General features: G+C 36.1%; 2 protein-coding genes across 5 annotated transcripts in view; both read right to left on the reverse strand.

The window, feature by feature from the left end:
* kmt2d (lysine (K)-specific methyltransferase 2D) overlaps positions 1–12406 on the reverse strand; it is a 40528-nt gene extending 28122 nt beyond the window's left edge. For 3 of the 4 annotated variants that reach the window (XM_056448965.1, XM_056448966.1, XM_056448963.1), the window contains exons 1-9: positions 12068–12406; positions 8308–8387; positions 4965–5076; positions 4508–4710; positions 1877–1986; positions 1607–1769; positions 1357–1528; positions 1076–1190; positions 164–345 (exon numbers count right to left, since the gene is read on the reverse strand). In XM_056448965.1, the coding sequence (XP_056304940.1) occupies positions 164–345; positions 1076–1190; positions 1357–1528; positions 1607–1769; positions 1877–1986; positions 4508–4710; positions 4965–5076; positions 8308–8356 (1106 nt within the window). In that variant the 5' untranslated portion in view covers positions 8357–8387; positions 12068–12406. Of the gene's footprint in view, positions 1–163; positions 346–1075; positions 1191–1356; positions 1529–1606; positions 1770–1876; positions 1987–4507; positions 4711–4964; positions 5077–8307; positions 8388–8725; positions 9070–12067 lie in introns of those variants that run through there. The other variant, XM_056448964.1, reaches the window with a different exon arrangement.
* Positions 12407–17710: 5304 nt separating this feature from the next.
* dhh (desert hedgehog signaling molecule) lies at positions 17711–25757 on the reverse strand. The gene is made up of 3 exons (XM_056450029.1): positions 24894–25757; positions 21480–21741; positions 17711–20110 (listed from the first exon to the last, which is right to left on the reverse strand). Exons 1-3 carry the CDS (start codon positions 25203–25205, stop codon positions 19359–19361), a joined length of 1326 nt encoding a protein of 441 aa, XP_056306004.1. The 5' UTR covers positions 25206–25757; the 3' UTR covers positions 17711–19358.

The raw sequence follows: 25757 nt of genomic DNA on the forward strand, positions 1-25757 counted from the left end.
GTTTGTTTGTTACTTTATAGCAAATATAACTTCACATTACTGAATTTAAAAAGGAAAGGTCCGTTTTAGAAAACAGCGTTTTCACACAGCACCAACCCCTCTGCTCTAGACATGTAACAGCTCTTTTTGCCAGTTCTTCATGGCAGGAGGTTCACAAACTAACCTGTGGCAGATGGCACAGTGATGTTGAAGGAACACCGAGGGCTCCGTGGCTTTACTGCACACGCCACAGACAGAGGTGCGCCTGCGCTGACAACCTTCACATACTGTGTAGCTCTCAAACCACTGTTCAGAGCCAGGAAGCTTCAGCCCTCGCATGCCACAGTCAATACACACACGGCACCGCTAAAACAGACATGCAAATGAGGTCAGCCAAAACAACAGACCGGTATTTCACTCACAAAAATCACATTTTCCTATTTGCCAAACATCTGTACAAATGAAAATTTCGCCATGTTCACTCAAAGAACCCCCCTAAAAAGAAAACCACACATTTTGTATTGCTTTATAGGCCAATTAAACTACACTTATCTATCATGTGCATGAATTTTGATGTGTTCAAATTTGATAAACCTACAAATCACATGAAGGCATGTGATCAAACCAGGATGACCTCTTACCCAAATTAAAAACAATGCCAACTTGAAATCTTGCAGTGTAGCTGTAAAGTGGAGTATGCTTATATTTTGGCTTTGTTACGCTTCATAACACTGTGTTAGGTGGAATAAGTTGCAAAGTATGTGCAATCAGAGCAGCAATTAAGGTGTCCAACTAATGCATGTTTACATATTAAAAAAGAATGCAAAACAGTGTCCTGTGTGATCAACCCCTAAAAGTGTTTACACAGGATTTCATTTGACTTAAATAAACCATTTATGTTTCAACTACATGATGACAACTTTCATTATTAAGTGTGCCTTGGCAGAAAAACTCTACTGGTTTCTCTGTATAGTTTGGGCATGAGAAAAGAGCAGAACAACTATGTAAATAAACTGAACAGGTCTGATTTCTGCCTTAAATGGTGATATTAGACAGATAAAGGGCATGCTAGAATGAGTCATGGGTATACACTTACTTTGCACTTCCATGAATCAGGGGGAACAGAGTCCATGGCTGGCAGTAGACAGAAGGTGTGGTAGCCCTTGTCACAAGCATCGCAAACCAGCATCTTTGAATCCTCCCCTGGTTGCCTAGATGTCATTAAAGAAAATACAATTTTACCACACTCTCTGAAATATTTTATAATATATTATGAAATACTAATATAATAACATAATATAATATAATGTAATATAATATAATATAATATAATATAATAAAATCATGACGTGATTTGCTAGATCCATTCCAACATACCTGCAGGTCTGGCACACCTTGCACTCAGGACACTGCCATCCTGACCTCTGAAGTGGTGTAGCACTAATCTCTAGACAGGCATCGTGATAGTGCTGCCCACATCCTGTACAGTACAGCAGACCCGAGAGGTCTCCAACAGAGTCACACACTGCACACCGTGCCTCCTCTCCGGCTGCAAAACAAACACAGACTCATCTCAGCAATCAAGATCATTATTTCCTGATCATATCATTCTGCTGCAATTCCGTACCAATCTCCTCAGCCTTGTCTATGTGCTCTGGACAGAGGAGCGCCAGCTGCTTCATAGACTGGAAGGATCCACTTGCAGCCGAGCAGGGGAAGTGGTAAAACCGTGAGCAGCCTTCGGCCCGGCAGCGGATGGTAGCACCCATCCGTTTACAATAATCACATGGCTGAAGCAGAGATACAAAAGCCAGGTAAAAGATGGAAAAGTTAATTTGCCTGTCATAAAGCAATATTTATGGAGGTTTAATGCTTTGATAAAGGAAGCTCTGCATACCCGCTGTATCCCTGAGACGACTGCCTTATCCACGTTTATCAGCACCTCACCCTCAGTCTGTTCCACTCCCTCTGACCACACGGCACACCAGTGGTGAACCCAGCAGCTCCCTGATTCAGAAAAAAAGGGTTTGGAGTTATAGTTTTATAAGAAAACCTGTTTAAGGGAAAGGTTAAGAGTTTGTATATATCTTTCAAACATGAACCATAGCCATAGCTCACAAACTAAGCTTCTGGAGGGCTACAGCTAACTATAACTAAACACGCATGATCCATCTAGTTACATCTTTCAGGTTTATTAGAAAACTACACGATGTGTGTTTTGGAGCAAGATTGTAACTAAAATAAAGTTTGACACCCCCTGCACTATATAATACACACAAAAACAGATGTTGACCAAGTGCAGAGCTCAGCGTTAAGTCCAGTGGCAATAATGATAAATGTCTTTATGACATGCAAACCATCATTTTTATTACCCAATTATACACTTAACTTCTTTTTTTAAAAGGGTGGTCCTCTACGATATCATATTTTAAATTTTAGTTGATGTGTGATGTAGCTGTGTGAACATAAACAACATCTCTGAATGTAATACGCTCAAAGTTCAATGCAAAGGGAGACATTGGCTTTTACAGAGTTAGCTTTGCAAAGTCTACAGCGAACGAAGTTTGGGGAATACAAAAAATACATCCAGGTTAATGATGTCATAAACCCTTCAGGCTAGGAGCATACACCCTGTGCAGCAAAGGAGCGTGGCCAGATGCGTTGTAATGTTATAGCACAGATGCTTCCTGGTGACATGGAGCCGATCCGCAAATAAAGCACACTATGTTAGCTGACCAATCAGAGCCTCTTGAGGGCAGGCCTTTCAGAGGAACTAGGAAATATGACATTTGTTTTCATGTTAGCCGAGTAGCTGTATATAATGAAAGATATATGAAAAAATAACGTGATTTTTTAGAAATTAAGCATGAGCACACATTGCTTTGCACCCCATAAACACAACCAAGCCTTAAAAATACACTCTGGACCACCCTTTTAATTATATGAAAGCTTGTTTGTTGCAGTATTGTTTATAAACTCATCTCATTTTCAATTAAAAATATAACACCTGCTACTGTGTTAAAGGTTGTGGTCACTTTTTGAGAAACAAAGTTTTATTTAGCAAAAATAAATAAATTAAACACTAGGAGTGTCAAAATTAATTGTATTCTCTGTGCACCGTGATGGAGATGTGGACAATTCGATATCTGTCCAGTAATAGATCATACCCGGTTATTATGTACTGACGTCATTTATCTCCTACACGTGATGTTGCAGGAGAACACTACAGCGAAGGATTTTATTAAAAAGCAGATAATTGTGCACAAATCACTGCTTGTGAGTTTGTTGGACAGTCTTGTACTGACACCGAAGAAGGTATACAGCACGAGCCGCTATTTTACTACTAGGGAGAAATGCTGTAAAACTCCATCTCTGCCTCTCTCTCTTTCACTTTGGACATTTGATCTGCTGGTGTGTTCGTGAGTTAACTTTTCCTCTCCTCTCGGCTGATCCAGACACAAGCGTGCCTGTGGTGCGAGTTTTCTCCACTGCGTCTATTACGGATTACCCGCAATAACCGTACATTATGCACATATAGACTGTAACCGCGGCTGTTCTTTCCGCATCAATCATCTGTGAACGGCGCTTTCATTTTTAAAGCCAATTGCAGCCCTTTCTGTTCAGCGGGTTAAGACCATGACGAAGCATAAGGGGTTTGAGAACTCGCCTGACTGTGCCCTAAAAGCAAGCGGAATAATATTTACATTAGTTTATTTGCTATAAATGCTCATGTTGTCTATTTTGGATGTATTTGAGTATTGTTTAAAACATTCAAAAAAGTGTTTTCTTTAAGCAGGTACAATTAAATATACACTTCATGTATTTGATTGCTAGCAGTAAAGGACAAAATTGTATAACAAATAATATATAAATATTCATATAATTATAGATTTCAATACAGTTTTTTGTTGTGTTGTAAAGAAAAAATCTAATCATGTATGGAAAGCATCGTCAACGCACCAAGATATCGAATTGAACTGAATCGATGGCATGATAATCGTAAACGAACCGTGAGACCAGTGTAGGTTCACACTCCTATTAAACACACAACTGAACAAACGCACTGTCAAGATTTTCTCCAGCAACAAACACAGATAACCATTTAGAAACATAGATAGCAATGACAATCTTGTCAATTTGCGTTTGTACTTGAATATACAATGTATGTATATTAGAATTTTGTATGCATTGGGTAAAACACTTGCCTTTATATTTGTACATACGTCTATAAGCATTTTTGTTTGATTTTGTTTAATGCATTTTAAACTGAGGTTTTGTGAGCATTTTAATCTTACTGACCCCATACTTTTGAATGGTAGTATGCAAATGCTAAAAATAAAATGGATATTTTGACTTAACAAAAGACAAAAAAAAAATCATTATCACTAGAAACCATGTTATTTCACTCAAACATGCAGAAATGAGTTGAAGAGGGAAGAAACTACAGTGTTTCAATGCATCTTACTTTAACATCTGAACACTACTATGACATCACAACGATTTAGTGCATTAAATTTCCTTATAATACCTGTGTCATCAAAGAGAGACGCCAGACAGGTGGATTCAGAGAATCCAATGGAAGACAGGTCATCGTTTCCAGCTGCTGGCAAAGTGGAAACAGAGGGCTCCAAGCTGGGCCGATCAGAAGAGTGTCCAAAACACTGAAGCTCTCGTTGGCCATGTAGACTACGCTCCACACAGTTGCAGAGAGCACACGCCCTGACAGTCTCCCTAGAAAAAACAAATAGCAAAAAAGATCAGCCTTAACGGCTAAGTGTAATCAAATAAGATGCATTAACATTCAAATTATGCCTTATATTTGACCTTGGCTGATAGATCTATGCCTCTAAACAGTGACTATTTTGTCTACATCACCTAATGTTCAGTTTAATGAAGATAGCCTTTTTCATACAAACCTCACTATTCAAGCATGACCTACATTTTATGCAAAGCAGTGCAACCGCAATATTTATAGAAAGCCTTACAATGATGAGCTGGAAGTGTCCACAGTAGTGCCTGAGATGTCCTCTGCAGCAACAGGGGCATTCAGTTCCCCCTCGACTTGGACGCTCTCCTTTGCAGGGGTCCCATCATCAGCTGGGAGAAACATGTCGTATGTTAAAATGGATCAAATATAAATGTGCCCTTTAAAATTCCTAATAGGTAGCACTGTTCCCTCACAGGGAATTCAAGCAAAGGTCAGATGGAAGAGAGGATTCCCATTTAAAGATATCATTGCCAGGCAAGATTTATGATTAGTTCAAGAGATCTTTAGATTATTGTATCTAAAGATCTAAAGATAAGGTTAGTTGATCTGAAAATTTGAATTCACCGTTTATTTCTCTTTAGCAAAACAACAAATTTATAAAATGCAGGTAAAAGGCTACTGACTACTTTGAAAGTCAAAACAGATATAGAAACTTTTGAGGGATGTAAACAAAAACAATGGTGCCAACATATTTCCTGTTTTACATTTTTTATTTCTATAGCTTCCGAAAAGAGCTACATATTGATAAATAAATGTAATGATAGCTGTTTTAACATTAAGTTCAATTTGATCAAATTGCCTCGTGTTACAGTTATGAAATAGTTTGATAACAAACAGGAAATGTTCATGGGCCAATGACATCGCCACATTGAAATGGTCTATACACTGAAGCTAAAATAATTCCTGTGGCTCCTTATGATACAATCAGGTTTCATGAAGTAAAATGATTGATCTGTGCAAGAAACTAAAAATTTTTATAAAATTGTTAACTTTAATTTAGTAACACTCTGGATAACAAGCTTCTGATAACAAATTTTAGCATACTTTCTGTAGAAATGTTACTGCATCCAGAAAAAGCACAAACACAGATTCAATAAACAACACAAGCATATTCCCTCCCTCTCTGTTGTAAACAATAAATACATAATTTGAAGCAAAAGTCATGAATAGAATGCCAGGACCATTTGATGAGGCCGTGGATTAAAGACAATGTTGTAAATAATGTTTGATTTCTTGCCAAGACTAATTATTTCCTTCATTAGACATCCGTATACAGTCAGTAGCCACAGGTATTATTTTTTTTTTTACTCTTAGTGCGGATCAGACATGGGACTTTTCATGGGAGTTTGCAAGGTTTACCGCAGTTTGGAAAAGTCAAGGTTTTAAAAAAAAATTTTCTGCTATACCATTCCTAAGGTATACAGTTAAAGTCAGATGTTTTTTTTTTTTTTTTCCAAAATTATGTTTAACAGAGCAAGGAAATTTTCACAGTATGTCTGATAATATTTTTTTCTTCTAGAAAGTCTTTTTTGTTATATTTTGGCTAGAATAAAAGCAGTTTAAATTTTTTAAAACCCATTTTAAGGTCAAAATTATTAGCCCCTTTATGCTGTATATTTTTTCGATAGTCTACAGAACAAACTATTGTTATGCAATAACTTGCCTAATTACCCTAACCAGCCTAGTTAACCTAATTAACCTAGTTAAGCCTTCAAATGTCACTTTAAGCTGTATAGAAGTGTCCTGAAAAATATCTAGTAAAATATTATTTACTGTCATCATGGCAAAGACAAAACTGTATCTAAGATTGTTTTTTTAAGACAACAGTACCTCTAGCAGAAAAGATATCCAAAGATGTCATTTTAAATTGTAAAGAAACCAGTGTTTTTTTTTAACTAATGAAGACAGCAGAAGTCAATGTTTTATTTGAATTATTCAGTCTGGCATGTTTACGCTAACAAAATATTATAAATGTTTCTCAAAATAAAATATTTTGTGTTGAAAGGGGGAAAAAGTTGTTGTTTTTTACCCAGACATTTAAAAAGAACATATTTAGAGCTGTAATCACAATACCGTTAAACAGTGATTTTTTTATCCAAGGTTATCATCCAGTCAGAAACTTACACCGGCCCATGCCTAGTGCTGATGTACCATATAAATCACACAAAGACAAAGATTTCAGCCAGGATTCTCACTCTAAGACAAATGTCAAATTCCCCGACTAAAACAAAAACGTAATTTCCATTATCAGGTAAGAGCGGTGTAGCCATTGTATTGCCTTGTGTCAAGATTTTCAGCCACACTCACGTCCATTCTTTTCTAGCCATACAAAATAGCTTGTTTTGCTAACTGTGTTGCAAAAAATTTAACTTTAATGGACTGACATACTATAAACATGCTAGTTTAAAGCACTTGCAGTTTGACAGTTTACTGGTATTTGTTATTCTTAGTAATTTATCCAAAGCGTCAAATGAATAACAATTTTCATATCTTTTGCAGAAAAGAGCATATTTCCACATTACACAATAAGGTAAATAATAATGAACAGAAAAAACAGACAGCTGTAGTATTGAGCACTGAGCAGACACAAAAAAAATTATGTAGTATTTTAACAGGTACAGCCTGGTCACTGCATCTGAACTTAGGCGATTGCCGGCTGACATGGAATAAAACGGCAATTAAAAAAATAAACAAACACTCGGCAAAACATAAAACAAAATACATGGGATAGAAATATTACATTTTGATAAGTCAAATTTAAACCAACAAAATAATATCCCTGATATTCCTGATACTTGGACAAAAATAAATATATACAAAATTCCTTAACCTTCGACGTCTGGGATAAACATTTGAAAATTCCAAGACCAGTGGGAATCCTTTTCAGCTAAAAACTTTGCTTTATGTAATACTAAAGAACAGGCATGGGCCGGTATACGATTCTAATGGTACAATAACCTTGGATAAAAATATCAGAGTTTCACGGTGTTGTGATTACAGCTCTAGAATATAGATTTTTTTAAATGTGTGGAAAAAAAAACTTTTCCCCTTTAAACAGAATATATTTTATTTTAGGAAACATTTAAAATATTTTGGATCAGTAAACAATAATTTAAATGAATCATTGACTTCTGCTGTCTTCGTTAGTTTCAAAAACACAGATTTTTTACAACTTAAAACAGCATCTTTGAATATCTTTTCTGCTGGAGATAGTGTTGTCCTAAAAAACTAAACAAAAAAATGTTAATAAAAAAATCTTACATATACCGAGGGAACGGTATCCCCAAACATTTTGGTGGTTTTAAAACCTTGACTTTTCCAAACCACGATATACCTTGAAAACAGTAATCATTGCATGACTTCTTAAGAGAACCAATATCTAGAAAAGCCTAAAGGATGAGTACAAAAACAGCTAATTTCCTAATTTAATTCAACTAATCTTTAATGCACACTGTTGTTCAGAGCTTGCATTCCAGTAAAGTACATTCTTTACCTTATTACACACTTATGGCTATAGAAATCCTTTAGAATTAGAACAGAAATCATTTATGTTTACTAACCTGCAGTTTCTGAATCATTTTCTTCGCAGTTTGATTTCTGCTCGTCCATTCCTGCTGAAGAAGATCTCTATTACAGAGATCTGAAACAGAGAGAGCAGTGACATGATTTAAAGACAAAACGTTCGTCTGAGACAGCAGAACCATGTACAAATCCTTATTTTGCAATGACCTACAGCCAAAAAACTCTCTCATTTTACTCAATCATCTGAAATGGGGCAATGGAAAAGTTTAGAGTGGTCAACTAGTGATAACCTATAATACACAGCACAGCATCAGCTAAATGTGATAATGTATAGTCACACTCAACCGCGTAATTATCGCGCATAATCCTGCAAACTTCTAATTACTCCACACCTAACTACGCAAACATTGGTGTATTTAGGGAAACGCATCACAAAGCAGATTATTAAACACAAACCATGAGGTGGAATCGCGTGTTCGGTGCATTTCCTCCGTTTGGTTAACGCTGGTAGATAAACAACGGTTAGCAGATTTGTTAAATTTGTCTGATCCTGCAGCTGCGTCGTTCCGCTCAGCTTACAGTAGTGCCAAGACGCGGCTAACACGCTAGCTTTCTGGCCGGGGTTAACAAACTCTCTGCAAAATAATCCGTTCGTCCATCACCAAAGCAAGCGAATACCGACACGCATACACGGCTCCGTTTGTTAGCGATTAACCACGGTCAATAAAACTCAATAATTTCGTGCATAACTAAGATAACGCATTACTTTCTTTATGTAAAACGACGTTAAAGGGAGAAACACAAAGAAAATACAACTTCCGTGTAGTGCGCTTCCTGTGACACACAAAACGAGGTCGGGATAAAACATGGCCAACATTATTTTGTTCCGCCAGTTACAGAGTGGATCTTTTCACACTAGGGAATGGTCTGGAAACATTGCACGTTCACGCTCGTGAGAAATTAAGTGTAACTTGATTTGCTATGTATTCTCAGTAACATTTATGGATATTATAATGTTACTCCTTCAATCACTGAGTAACTTCCCGTTTCTGCACAAAGTTGCACTTTGTTGCTCTGCCATGTCTATCTATCTATCTATCTATCTATCTATCTATCTATCTATCTATCTATCTATCTATCTATCTATGTATCTATCTATCTATCTATCTATCTATCTATCTATCTATCTATCTATCTATCTATCTATCTATCTGTCTGTCTGTCTGTCTGTCTGTCTATCTGTCTGTCTGTTTGTCTGTCTGTCTGTCTGTCTATCTATCTATCTGTCCTTCTATTTGTCTGTCTGTCTCTCTATCTGTCCTTCTATTTGTCTATCTGTCTGTCTGTCCTTCTATTTGTCTGTCTATCTGTCCTTCTATTTGTCTGTCTGTCTATCTATCTGTCCTTCTATTTGTCTATCTGTCTGTCTGTCCTTCTATTTGTCTGTCTGTCCTTCTATTTGTCTGTCTGTCTATCTGTCCTTCTATTTGTCTGTCTGTCCTTCTATTTGTCTGACTGTCTGTCTATCTGTCCTTCTATTTGTCTGTCTGTCTATCTATCCGTCCTTCTATTTGTCTATCTGTCTGTCTGTCCTTCTATTTGTCTGACTGTCTGTCTATCTGTCCTTCTATTTGTCTGTCTATCTATCTATCTGTCCTTCTATTTGTCTGTCTGTCTGTCTGTCTATCTGTCCTTCTATTTGTCTGTCTGTCTATCTATCTGTCCTTCTATTTGTCTGTCTGTCTGTCTATCTGTCCTTCGATTTGTCTGTCTGTCTACCTACCTACCTACCTACCTACCTACCTACCTATCTATCTATCTATCTATCTATCTATCTATCTATCTATCTATCTATCTATCTATCTATCTATCTATCTATCTATCTATCTATCTATCTATCTATCTATCTATCTGTCCATCTATCTGCCTGTCTATCTATCTATCTATCTATCTATCTATCTATCTATCTATCTATCTATCTATCTATCTATCTATCTATCTATCTATCTAACTCACAGCTACTTTACAAAGAAATGCAATTCAGTTACATGTTGCATAATATCCTCTTGTATAAAAGATGCAAAACATAAATACAACGTCCTTTACTTGTCAGGACCTTTGCACACATACTTCCGGATTTACATGCCTGTTTCCTCCCATGTAAAAAAAACAGATGTAAAATGGTATTGTGAAATCAGCAGATTGTACAGCTTTTTATTATAGATACATAATAACAATATATAATTTCTAACAATAGTTTATTTGTATTTTTTTATCACAGTGACAGGTGTAGTGGCTTGTCATTAACATTTAAAGGGATTTCACTACAGGTAAACAGACTGCATACTATTACACAGTACAGTACAAGGACCAGTACAAGGACAAGACACATTATTTAATTTTATCATACCCTTTGATTATGATTATAAATGTTTGCATATTTTTAAAGTAGGCATATATATCATACACATTAAATTAACTTAAAAAGTACTGTGTTGGTAAAAGTACAGTTATGGAGGGAAAGCAGCTGACATTGTGTTGATGTTCAGGTTTATCCTGATGCTAGCAGGCTATTCAGGAAACTCGGTCTAAGCTTAATCTAAATGTAATGTTTTATGCAAATTTCTGTCCTAGTTTATTTTATTAATTAAATTACTTCGTATTCGCATAAGGAACTGTGTGCATATAGCTAATCCTGTACAAACTGCTTCCCCTTTTCAACTTTTAACTGCGTAGCTAGGTACAACATATGGGACATGCACTGACATTCGCCCTACAGTTTTTATTTGCGTTTGTCTGAATAAAATTAATTGAAAGCACTCGATAGTTAAAATATTAAACTCACCACATTGGTGACCATTTAACGTTAACTTGGGGGGGAAACTGTCAAGCTAAATCCTTTCACACTAATTTGTTGACATGTTTCCCAATCGGTTTAAGTTCCAACACTCTAAATGACAACCACGATTCACGCATGTTAAATACAGCACACAGCCGGTTATTACATTTCACATATAAATTCGTCTTTATTATAGCATTTCCAGTAGTTTTATATCGATAAAACATCTAAAAGTAACCAAACAATGTGCATGTGAAGCACTGAACGCTAAGAATTAGCGTCCTTATGTGCTATGTAAAACTGAAATTACTGCGAGGAGCCGACGTGCATTGTAATAGTCGCACATTTTATTCAATTGTATTGTGTTCGCTAAAAGAAGTAACTAAAAATAAATAAATAAAACAAATCGCCCAGTTTCACATCTGCTAACTCAGCTTGCTAGCAGGATACTTTCACACTCCAAAATGCTGTTGCTCTTTCCAACAACAACAAATATGGCAGCTTAGGTGACTTAACTTACACGGCATATAAACGATATCACGATAACATATATTTGACAGTAATCGACACGTTAATGCTTAAGCTTTCGGTATTTATAAGGTCTTGATGACTGATGGTTCATGTACTGGTGCTGGCTAAAAATATGGCTTAGCCATTTAACGTTACCAAGGACATAAACACTCAAGCATCACGCTAAAACTAATAACACAGCGAGCTAATGTAAAATACTCTAAACGGCTAGCATAAAAACACCACATTTACAACGTTGGTGTTTTTAACCTTGAGTTTTGAAAGCGCGACGGTACGTATGAAGCTAGCAGCACATTCATTTTGGCCGACAGATTCGCACTCACTTCGCTAAATGGACGTACAGAAGGGGGGCCCGAGCATTGCTGGGGTGATTAATCAGCAAGTATAAATTTATTTAAAAATAAACAAATACTACTTTTAACACTCACCTACAATGCGCCGCTAACGTCCTCGCACATAATCGGAACAATCCTCCGGATAATAATCGCCGAGGTCCGTTTCATTTCATTAAGCTAGCTTTGGCTAGGCAGGGTTTACTAGTTTGTTGTTGATGGGGGAAGTGCTGTCGGACGAGCAAACGTTCGCAAAACTACCTGATATTAAGAATTTGGCTAGCCGAGACCATTGAATCAAATGACTTCATGCTGTACTCTCATGTTTGCTGCGTTCATCCAGACAGAGTAGCTTTGGCTAACCCACACCCAGATCTTAAATCTGGATAGATGTAGCAAGCTTATTTGATAAACTTGCTTCATGTAACAGTTTGAAGGAGACTGCATCGGCTTTCTGCCTCTGTGAAAGCAAGCTGCAGATTAAAACATGTTTTTAACACTGGTGCTGAGTCCAACTGCGACCCCTACTTTTGAGAGGACATACAAATTAGGGGTGCACTACAAACTCTGGGTCATGACATTGGTAAGATATGGGTTAATTCTGCAATTTATTTGCCAATTTACTGTGAAATTAACAGTTTTGTTTAGACAATCTATCTATTCTATCTATTCTGCAATTTATTTGCCAATTTACTGTGAAATTAACAGTTTTGTTTAGACTATCTATCTATCTATCTATCTATCTATCTATCTATCTATCTATCTATCTATCTATCTATCTATCTATCTATCTATCTATCTATCTATCTATCTATCTATCTATCTATCTTTCTTTCTTTCTTTCTTTCTTTCTTTCTTTCTTCTTTCTTTCTTTCTTTCTTTCTTTCTTTCTTTCTTTCTTTCTTTCTTTCTTTCTTTCTTTCTTTCTTTCTTTCTTTCTTTCTTTCTTTCTTTATGTCTGTCTGTCTGTCTACACATATAGTCTGTCTGTCTATTAATTATCATTTTAAAAAGGTAGCCATTTTAAGCAGGCCATTTATTATCCAGCCACAATATTTACAGCAAGCTCAGCACAGAGACAATTGGTCATAATAGATGTCAGTTCATCCTTGCTTTCAAAATTAGCACACTGCTAGATCAATGAAAATCGATCCTAATCAGAACATTTAAGATTACTAAATGAGACCACAAAACATTGCATGAACAAAAGTGAACTATTAGTCTATTCATAGAACTAGATAAGGATAGATTTAAAGAGACAGACTTTATTGATCCCAGTGTGCAAATGCATGAGCTGTCTGTTTAAATGAAAGTGCTTCTGTATTATAAATGCCTGTATATTACATGCCTTTTTCTCATTCAACATGTTCCTAGAACACATGCACTGTGAACAAAAAGCAAGCAGGTTTAGATTCATTGTTCTTTGAGATGACAAGCCTTAAGAGCGGCATAGTTATGGCACTCAACACACGCTGACAGACAGTTTTAGCAGCGAACAATATGATGAAAAAATGGCGAATCATAAACACACTGGAGTATAACCAATGTTTACCACAATGCAGCCAAGATCTCTGTAAAATATGATCTTGTCATGTTGTCTTTAACTTTTTAACAGTACTGTTTGGTGCACAGTGTCTTATGATTTTCTTTTAGAGCACAAACTGAGAACATTGATCATTGTAGAATATAACAGAGCTGCACGATATTGGAAAAATATAACTTTTCTAACATGTTTTGTGGTATATATTGCTATATGAATACAATTTCACCAGTTAACTTAAAATCAATGGTGACGCAGTGGCGCAGTAGGTAGTGCTGTCGCCTCACAGCAAGAAGGTGGCTGGTTCGAGCCTCGGCTGGGTCAGTTGGCGTTTCTGTGTGGAGTTTACATGTTCTCCCTGCGTTCGTGTGGGTTTCCTCCGGGTGCTCCGGTTTCCCCCACAGTCCAAAGACATGCGGTACAGGTAAATTGGGTAGGCTAAATTGTCCATAGTGTATGTGTGTGTGAATGAGTGTGTATGTGTTTCCCAGTGATGGGTTGCAGCTGGAAGGGCATCCGCGGCATAAAACAAATACTGGATAAGTTGGCAGTTCATTCCACTGTGGTGCCCCTATATTAATAAAGGGACTAAGCCAAAAAGAAAATGAATGATGAATGAATGAACTTAATATCACAATTTGAAAATAATTTATAATGTTACAATTGGGATGATTGTGCAATGGGGGTGCATCTCCATAAAATCTAATAAACAATCTAGAAAATTTTGGGGGTCCTCTGACACATTTTCATTGTGGTCTGTGCTACTTGCAGTTAATTTCTGTATTTGCATGCGTTGTCAGTATTTTCATGCATGTATTTAATTAGAGATTGATGAATTAATCTTTACTATTTGCACCTCTATAAAATCTAATAAACAATCTATAAACTTTTTGGGGTCCCCCAACACGTTTTCATTGTGGTATGTGCTATATGCAGTGCATTTCTGTATTTGCATGTGTTGTATTTTCATGCATAACAATCTATAAATATAATCAAGAAAAAGATAACACTTTATAATAACTACACACTATGAATCATTTATTAGCATTAGCATCTAGTGAACTCTTACCTGTTAAGCATTAACTCTACATTAATAAACGTTAGTAAGCAGTAAGTTAGTAAGTAAGTTTATAACTGCAGTTAAAAAGCTGTATTCTTGACTTATAAGCGCATTTATAATGTGCTTAATAATTGTACTTTCATAATTTCTGCGTGATTAATTTTTCATTACATTAAGTATTGCATTATTCACAAATCATTTATATTTAAGAGCAGTCGATGGTTTTTAAGATCATTCAGAAAGTAAATAATTAATAAACTATTGAAATCAATGTTTATATATCTTATTATTCCTGCGTATAGTAATGGTTACTATGTATGTTAATAAATGCTTTATTTAACACAACTTCATGCAGTTTAGCATCAAATGAACAATAATCTTTGCATTTCTATATAAAAAATTAAATTACTGTAAAAACTGGATAAACAACAACAGTATAATATTTTTAACAATATAATATGATGCAACATTTCAATGTGATTGAGCGATGTTTAAACTGTACAGTAATTTTATTTTTGATGAGGTTGCAAAGATTTATTTTTCATTTGATAGTTTCATTTGTGGATCTTCAAACGAATAGAAATGAATAAAGTAATTTATATTTATTTTTCCTGTTTAGGATTTTCCTCTGCCTTTAATTGTCATTTATAAGGGATTTATAAAGCATAAATAGTCCTCACATTAGATTAGATCACAAAACTGCATGAAGTTGAGTTAATAAAGCATTTATTAACATGCAAATTAACTATTAGTATATGGCTGAATAATAAGAAATATAAAGGCTAATTTGAATAGTTTATTAATCATTTACTAACTCATTCTAAATGATCTTTAAAAACCACCAACTATGCTTAAATAACTGGTTTGTGAATAATGCAATACTTAATTTAGCAATGAAAAATGAATCATTAACAAAGTATGAAAACACAATCATTAAGCACATTACACATGTGCTTATAAGTCAAGAATAGAGCATTTACAACTGCAGTTTTATACTGCTTACTAGCGTTTATTAATGTAGAGTTAATGCTTAACAGGTAATGAGTTCACTAGATGCTAATGCTTAATAAATGATTCATAGTGTGTAGTTATTATAAAGTGTTACCAAAAGATACAATTGAAATAAAGTGTTTTAGCGTTTCCCGACTCAAACAATATTCAAGTACAGTAACTTTAAATTCGAAAAATAAAAATAATTCAATAAAATTAATTGTAGTTATGGTCAAAAATGGTACAATTTATTATACTTTAACTCTTTTAAAGTAATTATACAATTGCAGGCATTAAACACATGCAAATGATAAATTATAATACAAATTCAACAGTGCATATCCTGCGATGTGACTATTGCGAATGATCACATTGCGATGTCGATGCTGAAACTGTAGACCATTTCGAGGGATGTAAGCAAAACAATGGTCCCAATGTATTTCCTGTTTTAGATTTTTAATTTCTACAGCTTATGACAATCTAAAAAGAGCCACATATTGATAAATAATGCTATGAGAGCTGTTTCAACATTAAGTTATGATTGAATTGCCGCTTGTTACCATTATGAAATAGTTGATAATAACAAGCAGGAAATGTTCACGGGCCGATGACATGACCACATTGAAATGGTCTATATATTGTGCAGCCCTAGATCATAACTTGTTTGTCTCTGTTCGTCCTCACCATACTAAACCCCATTGACAACTTCTTCCCAGCTTTCACCATGCAGGATTATTTGAACAGGAAATGTTTGAAGGGAGCCTGACTAAGCTTCGCATCTGATTGGTTCTCCGAAGGTAATGGTTGGGTGGGCCTACATTACAGTGGTTTCCATTGGCCTGAACCAGGGTTAAGAGCATCTCTTCTCCAGTGGGGGTGTGTGTCCATCTGCCCCCTTCATGGACAAGATAATCCTGGGTTCTTTACCTTCAGAGCTGTGAGTAAATAAATAGAGGGAAAAAAACACAAATCCACAAATCTTCCAAAAACTCTCAAATGGGTTACTATAATCCACACACACACACGCCAAATATCAAAATTTCCAAAAGTAATTTTTTTTAAATATAGTTATCATGTATCAGCAAAAGAAGAGACTGTCTAATTTTGTTTCAAATAACTTTTCTAAAAATCAAATGTCACGATATGGAGCAAATAAGCTTTAAGTGTTACCATATTTGTGTTGAACTAATATATGAAATGAACACTCAGTGATTAGCATTGTTGCCTAACAGCAATAATGTTCTCCCTGTGTTGGCATGAGTTTCCTCTGGGTGCTCCGGTTTCCCCTACCAAAGACATGCAGTCTAGGTGAACTGAATGAACTAAATTGGCTGTAGTGTATGAGTGTGAATGGGAGTGTATAGATGTTTCCCAGTACTGGGTTGCAGCTGGAAGGGCATTCGCTGTGTAAAACATATGCTGGATAAGTGGGTGGTTCATTCCGCTGTCATCATACTAAATTTAATTACATTTTGAATTATAATAATTATAACCTGGCAAAATCACATCATGTATTACTTTATTTTATTGACCTCAGGAAGCTGAAAAGAAATAAAATAGATCATACACATCATCAGTAGAGAGTGATGTGTTCTATAGTGCCCACAAGGGGGTGTGAAAGACAACAGGCTAATGATTTTGAACACTGGAAGCTGATCCCAATTTTTCATATATGGTTAAACAGTGTTAACTCAATATTTGGCTCAACTCATTCATATTTAGAACTAAATTACCAACTACAGGATGTGATACATGATGATGATGTTGCCACTGGCTTGCTTGGTTTGGGACTTGTGGAGCTGTGCATCATTGGATTTGCTCTTCTGTTTGGACTTTCAGCAGTGAAAATTAAACTGAACTTAACCAAACTGAACTTCAGCTCTGAAAACTAGACTGACACCGTTTTAGTTTACTAGAACTTTTATGTTAAGCCGCTTTGACAAATTCTACATTTGTAAAAGCACTATAGAAATAAACATGAATTGAATTGAGTTGAAATACAGGCTGGTTTGTAAAAGTAATACAATTCAAATTGGAACAAACAAATTGGGTTTATTTACCTTGTGAGAAAAAAAATCTCTAATGTGTTTTTTTGTGAATAAAATGTAAGCAAATCAGCTTTATTTAGCAACAAAGTAAAATACAACTGTAGAAATAAGTACAAATACAACAAAGGGCCTCAGGCCATAATCAGCACTACATGAAATATATATTATAAATCCAAAAGTACAAAAATAAATATTTATTTATCTTTGAAATATTTTCTCGTAAAATAAACATAAAAATAAAAAGTCTACATTATTATTCCATAATTGTCCATATGGTGATTATTCAGTGACAAGTCATTTCTGGACAAAAAAACAAGTTACCTTGTATATATTTTACATACAGTATACGCAACACATTTATATTAATGGATTAACCACAACTGGACCTTTTTCTGAGGTGAGTAATCATACCAGTTGTAGTGTCTATTACAATTCCTTTTTGGTCAGTAAAAAAGCTGTTTTGCAGTTGATATTATGTTTGCATATTCAGGGATGGGCATTATTTATGAAGTATTTCAAATACAGTAGAAATCAGAATTACTAAACCCCCTTTGAATTTTTTTTCTTTTTTACAATATTTCCCAAATGTTTAACGAAGCAAAGAAATTTTCACGGTATGTCTGATAATATTTTTTCTTCTGGAGAAAGTCTTATTTGTTTTATGAGTGTTTTATAAACTGTTTCGTTTCGACTAGAATAAAAGAAGTTTTACATTTTTAAAAAACCATTTAAGGTTAAAATTATTAGCCCCTTTAAGCTATATTTTTTCGATAGTCTACAGAACAAACCATCATTATGTAATAACTTGCATAATTAGCCTAACCTAAGTTAACCTAATTAACCTAGTTAACCTTTAAATGTCACTTTAAGCTGTATAGAAGTGTCTTGAAAATGTCTTGATTATGTTTAGAAATGTGTTGAAAAAATCTCTCCATTTAAACAGAAATTGGGGGAAGAAATAAACAGTGGGGCTAATAATTCATCAACTTCAACTGTACGTATTTCAAATATAATATAGTATTTTGTCATTTGTGTTTTATGAGGTAAATGAAAATGGCTTAATATTTTGTATCAAAATACTTTAGTGTTTTGTATTTTTAAAATACTGTAAAATACTTTGTAAGAAGTCTACATGATGACATCATAAATATGCGGCCTATGATTGGTGCTTTCTCAGTTTTTTGCCTAGGGTTGAGATCAGATCAGAAATTTGATTCATATTGAAGAAATGCGTGGAGTATGGATGGAAATGATGCAACACACATAACACCTAAAGATGGTACTATGAAGAGATGTAGTACTGTGTTTCATCTCATTATCTGTATTACATGGTTTTTACAGTGATTAAAGATCTCCAGGACAGGGCTTTATGTATAAAATGTATAGTAAAATGAAAGAAACAAAGGTTTATAAATACCTTCTCATGTACAGGAGTAGAGATGAAGGAGTTAGCTGACTTAAACTTGCTCAAACATCGTGTCAGTGTTCATGAAGTCAGTTTAATGGTGAAGTAATTGATTAAATATGCCAATTGATGGAAGGTTTGTGAAGAAAAGTCATGCTTCCTTTTAGAATTATTTTGTACTATTTTCAAAATACAAAATATAGTATTTTATATTGATAAGTGCTGTGGCTGCTGTATTTTCTAGTTTATTTTGATACATGTAAAATTGAGGTATTTGGTATTTTATTTTAAAATACATCTCAATGTATTTTGCCCATCCCTGCACATATTTAATGTCTTGACCATCAATAAAATCTCTGTGGGTCAAGAAATATACGTCCTAATGTGTGCAAAAGCCTCGCATACCAGTAAACCTCCTTTTCCATTTCAGCCACTGTGGCATCTTGCCATTTGAACACCCTAGATAAACTATTGTGTATCACACTTGTGAGAATGGTCTGATTTGTGGAACAGATATAAGGGACTTCCATTCTTTGCAAGTCCTCTTCCATTTCTTTGTGGAAAAGGACAAACAGGACACGAAAAGGCCAAAACGCAGAGTGTGCGAGTCTGTGATCCTCAAAAGTAGCGTAGTTGGACACCAGCACACCATCCACAAATAAGTTCCCATGTTCTGTCAAGGGAGCATAAACCCCCATCCTCTCCTCCAGAGAAACTGAAACCACTTTAGATGGGTGGATTCCACTAGCGGCACCAGTGGTAAGTATAAAGTCCCCAATCCTAACGCTTCTGGCAAATATAGTTTCGTAGTCATGATGGTGCAGTTTGAGATTGTGAGTCGCAAAGATGAGGTGATTGGGAGTAAGTGCTATTTGTTTCCCATTTTCAGTAGTAATAATAAAAAAACTGGTTCTGCTCTCTCTGTCCAGATGAAGAAAGAGAAGTACCCAACTAAAAACAACTTCACCTGATCCAGACACAGAAAGCACCTTCTCTCCAGGCCGCAAACAGGACATGGGTTTTTGTAGACCATCAGCCATTGTCACAAGTCCAGATGCCGAAAAGCAGCCACCTTTCTCCACGGCTACAGAGTGGTCTGTAATGTAGAGGGGAATGACTTATTATCAATCAATCAATCAATCAATCAATCAATCAATCAATCAATCAATCAATCAATCAATCAATCCAATGCAGTTATCATTTACTGACCCTTATGAGAAGTCAACCGAGTCCAAAACAATGTTGGACCTCAAAGACATGTCTCTCATATGACAGATTTTTCATTTTAGAGAGAACTATTCTTTAAAGCCCCGATGTACTCCAATATACTATATATAAGCTTGAGTTACTTCACTACTACATCCTAATGCCGTTTATTAATCTGCTAGCTACACATTTATAAATCTAGCACCTTTCACAGCCATTACAACCACTGGGAATTATTTTAGATGTAAACTGTGTTCATCTGAAAGAATAAACGCTTAGAAAACATATAAGATTAGAACTGTGAACTCAGCGCAAGCCATCATCAGTGTTTCAGTATGTGAATTTAATAATGTTAAAGAGGTTTAATGTTTATTAATTAGACTACAAACTGGTCTGTTTCTGCATTTCTGAATGGCTGTGGCAAGGGCGTAGATTTGCTCTTGACATTGGTGAGGACATACATCCCTAGAGCGCATGCATTGAACAGCACAAATTGTGTGCTTTTAAAAACCTGAATAAAGTACTTAATAATATAAACACTTAATAATACAAATAACAATCCTGTCCCATGCACAAAGCATAAGAACCACTGCCTTCCATTTTTTTGAACAACTGAAATGTAAATGAAGATAGAATTTAGTTTTTGGGTGATTTATTTATTTATATTTTAATGCCATATCAGTAACATTGGCTATATTCGTGGCAAAACGTATACTAAATAAACAATATATAACAATCATATCAGTTTTTAAACAAACATACATATACAAAAAAACCATTGAAAGATCTTTTAGTTTGATTAAAGATAAATATTCTAGAATTGTTCCAGAAGACACATTTTCCCTTAAATTATCTCCTGAATAGAAACGCTCTTTAATATCATTTAAAAATACACATTCTATTAAAATGTTTTATCGTCAAAATATTAGTCACCTATAGGTTTTTCTTCCCCGTTTAATAAATAAGAGTGTGTGAGTCTTGAGTGCATCTCGTATATACAACCTGATCATGTCTGCTTTCAAAACTGATCATGTCTACTTTCAAAATGGTAATTACTTCTTTCATTTACAAATGGATTCACGTCATACAATTTGTTGTTTCTACATTTCATCCCATTTGCCATTTCTTTTAACATCAGACACAGGAATTTTACATTCTGTGATGTCCAACCATAGGGCTTCCTTAGCTGTTTTCATTTTTGGGTGAACTATTTGGGTGAAAATATTGGAATGAGAAATCGTAATGAAAGAAAAGCTTACCTGCTTTGACAGAGCAGTGCACGTGATACTTGGATTCATAGTGCACCCAGTCAAATCCAGCCTCTACTGCCAGCTGTGCAAGTAGGCCGTATTTTTTTGTGTCCCGATCTGAGGTGGTGATGTCGACTGCACGGCCCTCATAATGTAAAGAGCCAGGAGGATGATGGCCATCCTCATCCCAGGCCTCTGTCACCCGCAGTCGAACTCCCGGCCACTGGTTCATTACTGCTATTGCCAGTTTATTAAGACAGTCCTTGCAGCGCTGCAAATGAAACATATCATTTCACATAGGTTATCCAAATGTACTAAGGTGATTTTTTTAATAATCTCCATATACACTCTTAAAAATAAAGACTTTAAAAGGCTGTTTTTAAAACCAATGCTATAGATCAGCGGTGTCAGACTTCCTGGAGAGCGGCAGCCCTGCACAGTTTAGTTACAATGCTTCAACACACTTACCTGGAGGTTTAAAACAAGCCTGATGAACTCAATTAGTTTGATCAGATGTGTTTAATTAGGGTTAAAGCTAAACTGTGCAGAGCTGCGGCCCTCCAGAAACTGAGTTTGACACCTGTGCCATTGATTAACACTTTGGTAGAATCTTTTGGTTCTCCAAAGAGCCTTGCAGAGAATAGTGCTTAAAAGAACCATTTTCTTGGTGTCAAGAACTTTATAATAATCTAATAAACACCATAAGCAACATTTTGTGCAATAGAAAAGGTACTATTAATGTCAAAAATTATTTTTAGAAGCGTTGATGCCAATAAATAACCTTTATTTTAAATCATGTGTGTCTAAATCTACTATATGTGTCTTGTTTTTGTGTAGAACAATAGTTTAAAGATTGTCCATAAATCTCAGTAGACCCCTTTGACGTTTACTTTTTACATCTGTCAAAATTCCTCCTTTTTTATAAATGATTAAAACCTGCGACGGGCAAAGGCTGAAAGCATAGCAAATACAATAGCTTTTAACGGTTTCCACAATTCCATGGCAGATTTTAGCACTGGTAGATATCAGAAATATCTTGACAAGCTTATTCAGCTCTGCAAAAGGCCATTTCCACCCCCCTTAACATCTAACAATAAGAACAAAGCTACTTTAACTCATTTCCAGCATTCTTCAGACACTTCAGCATGGTCACAGAGTACAGTCAAGGTCATTTTTCTTCACACGATGGGAACATTTTCACACAGTCTTGTCAATGACCCTGCTGAAAGCCTTGAGACTTTATAATAGAGCATTTAGTCTTCCTCAAAACGTTAGGTCCCTCTACACCTCACATAATGAAGAATCTGTGAAAAAATGTAGTATTATTTGTCTGTGAAACTAATATTATGTGACCCAGGGTGCTCTGGAGAGGGTATGGGAAAAGGCGAGAGAGCAAGACAGGGTTGAAAAGCCGAGAAGAGCGAGAAGAAAGCGAGGACCAGTCTGAGCGAGAGGGCCGCGGGATGGAATGTTTAGAAGTGTTCTTGGGAATGTGACAGCAAGAGTGAGAAATCAAGAGGGGAAGAAAACAAACCGGGGAGATTTTTCTCGCAATGCTGTTTGACAGAGGCGATTCATTGTGGAAACTACAATAGAGGCTTTTCCGATGGTGCCATTACTTCAACAGGCGAGAATTCTGCACAGGCGACCCCGCAGAGGCTTGAAAAGATGCACAAAGGATAGCTTTCAGAGTTGCGCAATGAGAGGGCACATGCATACGTACACATGCACCAACTCCAAGCACTTTCATTAGGGTGATGACTTATCAGCCATATCACGCTTATCAGTAATATCTCAAAACGACCTATGATACCATGACAGATTAGGCCTCGGAGAAGTCATTTAGCTGAAAATTTCATTATATTCCCATCAGATTTTTATTTGACATAAAATATAATGTTTAGTGTGCTCTCTTTGTCTTACCTGCTGGAGGTTTATCATGTTTAAACAAGAAAAAACACACTCACTCCCTGGCTAAGGAAGTAGAGGTGTAGTGATTATTTTAAAGCTCACTAACAAGGAAGTTGGTTAAAGATTAAATGGAGCAGTGGAAGTCCAGACAGTCCTAATGTCACGTTTTTAACATTTGCTAGGGAACATGGCAACATGGGTAAACATTCTATCAACATCATGGGATTGTGACTGTCAGAGTTGCTTTGCTTGTTTCTATAGTTTCAGCCCCACACATGTAAACATTTCTAAAAGGTTATATATTAATATATGGATCTTTAATTTTGCAGGGCTTGTCCAGATTAGAATCATGTTCTGTCATTGATCATTATAATATTTGATTTGGTTTTTTGACAATGAATCAGCTGAATTACAGGAACAACAAAACCCTTTTGTTTTTTTCAAGTACTGTTTAACTGTGCATGAAGTATGTCATGGATGGCTGAGGAACTTGAAAGGGCCTCTGATGCGTCTGGTTCATGCCATGTAAACTTTTTCCTTTTTTTAAAATCGATTTTCACCGTTATAGGAACCAAAGAATCTTTAAGTGTTAATAAATTACACAGACCTACGCATCGGATGCCCTTCCAGCCGCAACCCAACACTGGGAAACATCCATACAATCTTGCATTCACACACACATCAACTACGGCCAGTTAGGCTTATTCAATTCACCATAGCGCATGTCTTTTTTTATTATTATTATTAAGATGCACCTCTTTTGTATATTCATTTTTTTAGGTGTTGCCAAGCCTCTCATGTTAATGATAAAATATGGACTGAACAAATATGGTACACTGTTTTCTCATTGTAAACTCAGAAAGTCAGCAATGATATATATTTTATTTTATGCAAATCTTTTTTTTCTGTCAATGCCGTGCTTTGCTTACAGTGGAAGTCAGAATTATTAGCCCCTCTTTGAATTGTTTTTTTTTTTTTTTTACATATTTCCCAAATGTTTAACAGAGCAAGGAAAATTTTTACAGTAATATTTTTTCTTCTGCAGAAGGTCTTATTTGTTTTATTTCGGCTAGAATGAAAGCAGTTTTTCATTTTTTAAACACCATTTTAAGGTCAAAATTATTAGCCCCTTTAGGCTATATATATTTTTTTCGATAGTCTACAGAACAAACCATGATTATACAATAACTTGCCTTATTACCCTAACCTGCCTAGTTAACCTAATTAACCTAGTTACGCCTTTAGATGTCACTTTAAGCTGTATAGAAGTGTCCTGAAAAACATCTAGTCAAATATTATTTACTGTCATCATGGCAAAGATAAAATAAATCAGTTATTAGAAATGAGTTATTAAAACTATTATGTACTATTAGCAATGATGCTGAAAAATCAGTTGACAATGTTCACATGATATTGTTTACATGTTCAGAGACAGCAAAAGCACTGAGGTGACCCATCTGCAACACGGTAGACTCTGTAAACCATTAGCCTGGACATACAGGTTTCCTTTACCTTGGTCATGAAGCGGTCAGCATTGGAGCGTTCCTCGTCTTTGAAGTCAATGTCAGTGTTGTAGTTGCACACGAGCTCATTGAAGCGCTCCGAGCTGCGCGTGATCCTGCCCTCTGCTCTTCCGCTCGCGCCCAGGTTGTTCTCGGAGACACCGGGCACGTACTGCTTATAGGACATCGGAGTCAACTTGCGCTGCCTGTGGCGACCGCCGTAACCGGGACCCGGGCCGCATCCGTCAACCGCCAGCCATGAATAAAGACATGCAGTCAGCAGGCCAAGCCGTGCCAGCCTTAACCAAGGAGCCAACGTCATTGACGCGCGTGGAGTTTGCCAGGAGATCAGCGAGCCGCGAGTCCTGCAGCGCGAGCGTCTCTCCAAACACCCCGTGACATCTCTCTGACACAACTGACTTTTTCCATGTCCAAATCACGGTGTTGAATTAAAGTGGGGAATGATTTCGTGAATCATTGACCAAAGTGTGCTGGTTCCCTGATTATTTAGCAAAGCATCCAGGCAGGTGTGGTGAGTGAAAATCAGTCCATATCATAACTACCATGAAATATCTACGTCAATCCATTCATATAGTCATATTTCAGTATTCCAAGCAAGGATGGATTGATGGCCTCCTCGTTTGTAGATACTGGGATGGCAACAGGTGCTTCATCCCATCATCATCCTACCCCACCTTGGACAGCTCCGCGCGAAACAGCCTCCTCTGGAATTGGGTTCAGGACGCGCGTCTCTGTTTGTCCTGCCTGATAGTCGCTCTCAAACATAATTTCATTCCTTTACTGTCTGAGAGCTCGGACTCTGATTCAACGCGTGTTTGCTCCCGCTTTTAACCACTGCGCTCGGACCATTGAG

This window comes from Danio aesculapii, chromosome 23 (assembly GCF_903798145.1).
Source record: "Danio aesculapii chromosome 23, fDanAes4.1, whole genome shotgun sequence".
Taxonomy (NCBI): Eukaryota; Metazoa; Chordata; class Actinopteri; order Cypriniformes; family Danionidae; genus Danio; species Danio aesculapii.

Coding starts and splice junctions, on each gene's coding strand:
- dhh (XM_056450029.1), bottom strand. CDS start 25,205: ATGACGTTGGCTCCTTGGTTAAGGCTGGCACGGCTTGGCCTGCTGACT. Junction 21,742..24,893: donor CTGACCGCTTCATGACCAAG/GTAAAGGAAACC, acceptor TTTCATTTGCAG/CGCTGCAAGGACTGTCTTAA. Junction 20,111..21,479: donor GCACTGCTCTGTCAAAGCAG/GTAAGCTTTTCT, acceptor TCTACATTACAG/ACCACTCTGTAGCCGTGGAG.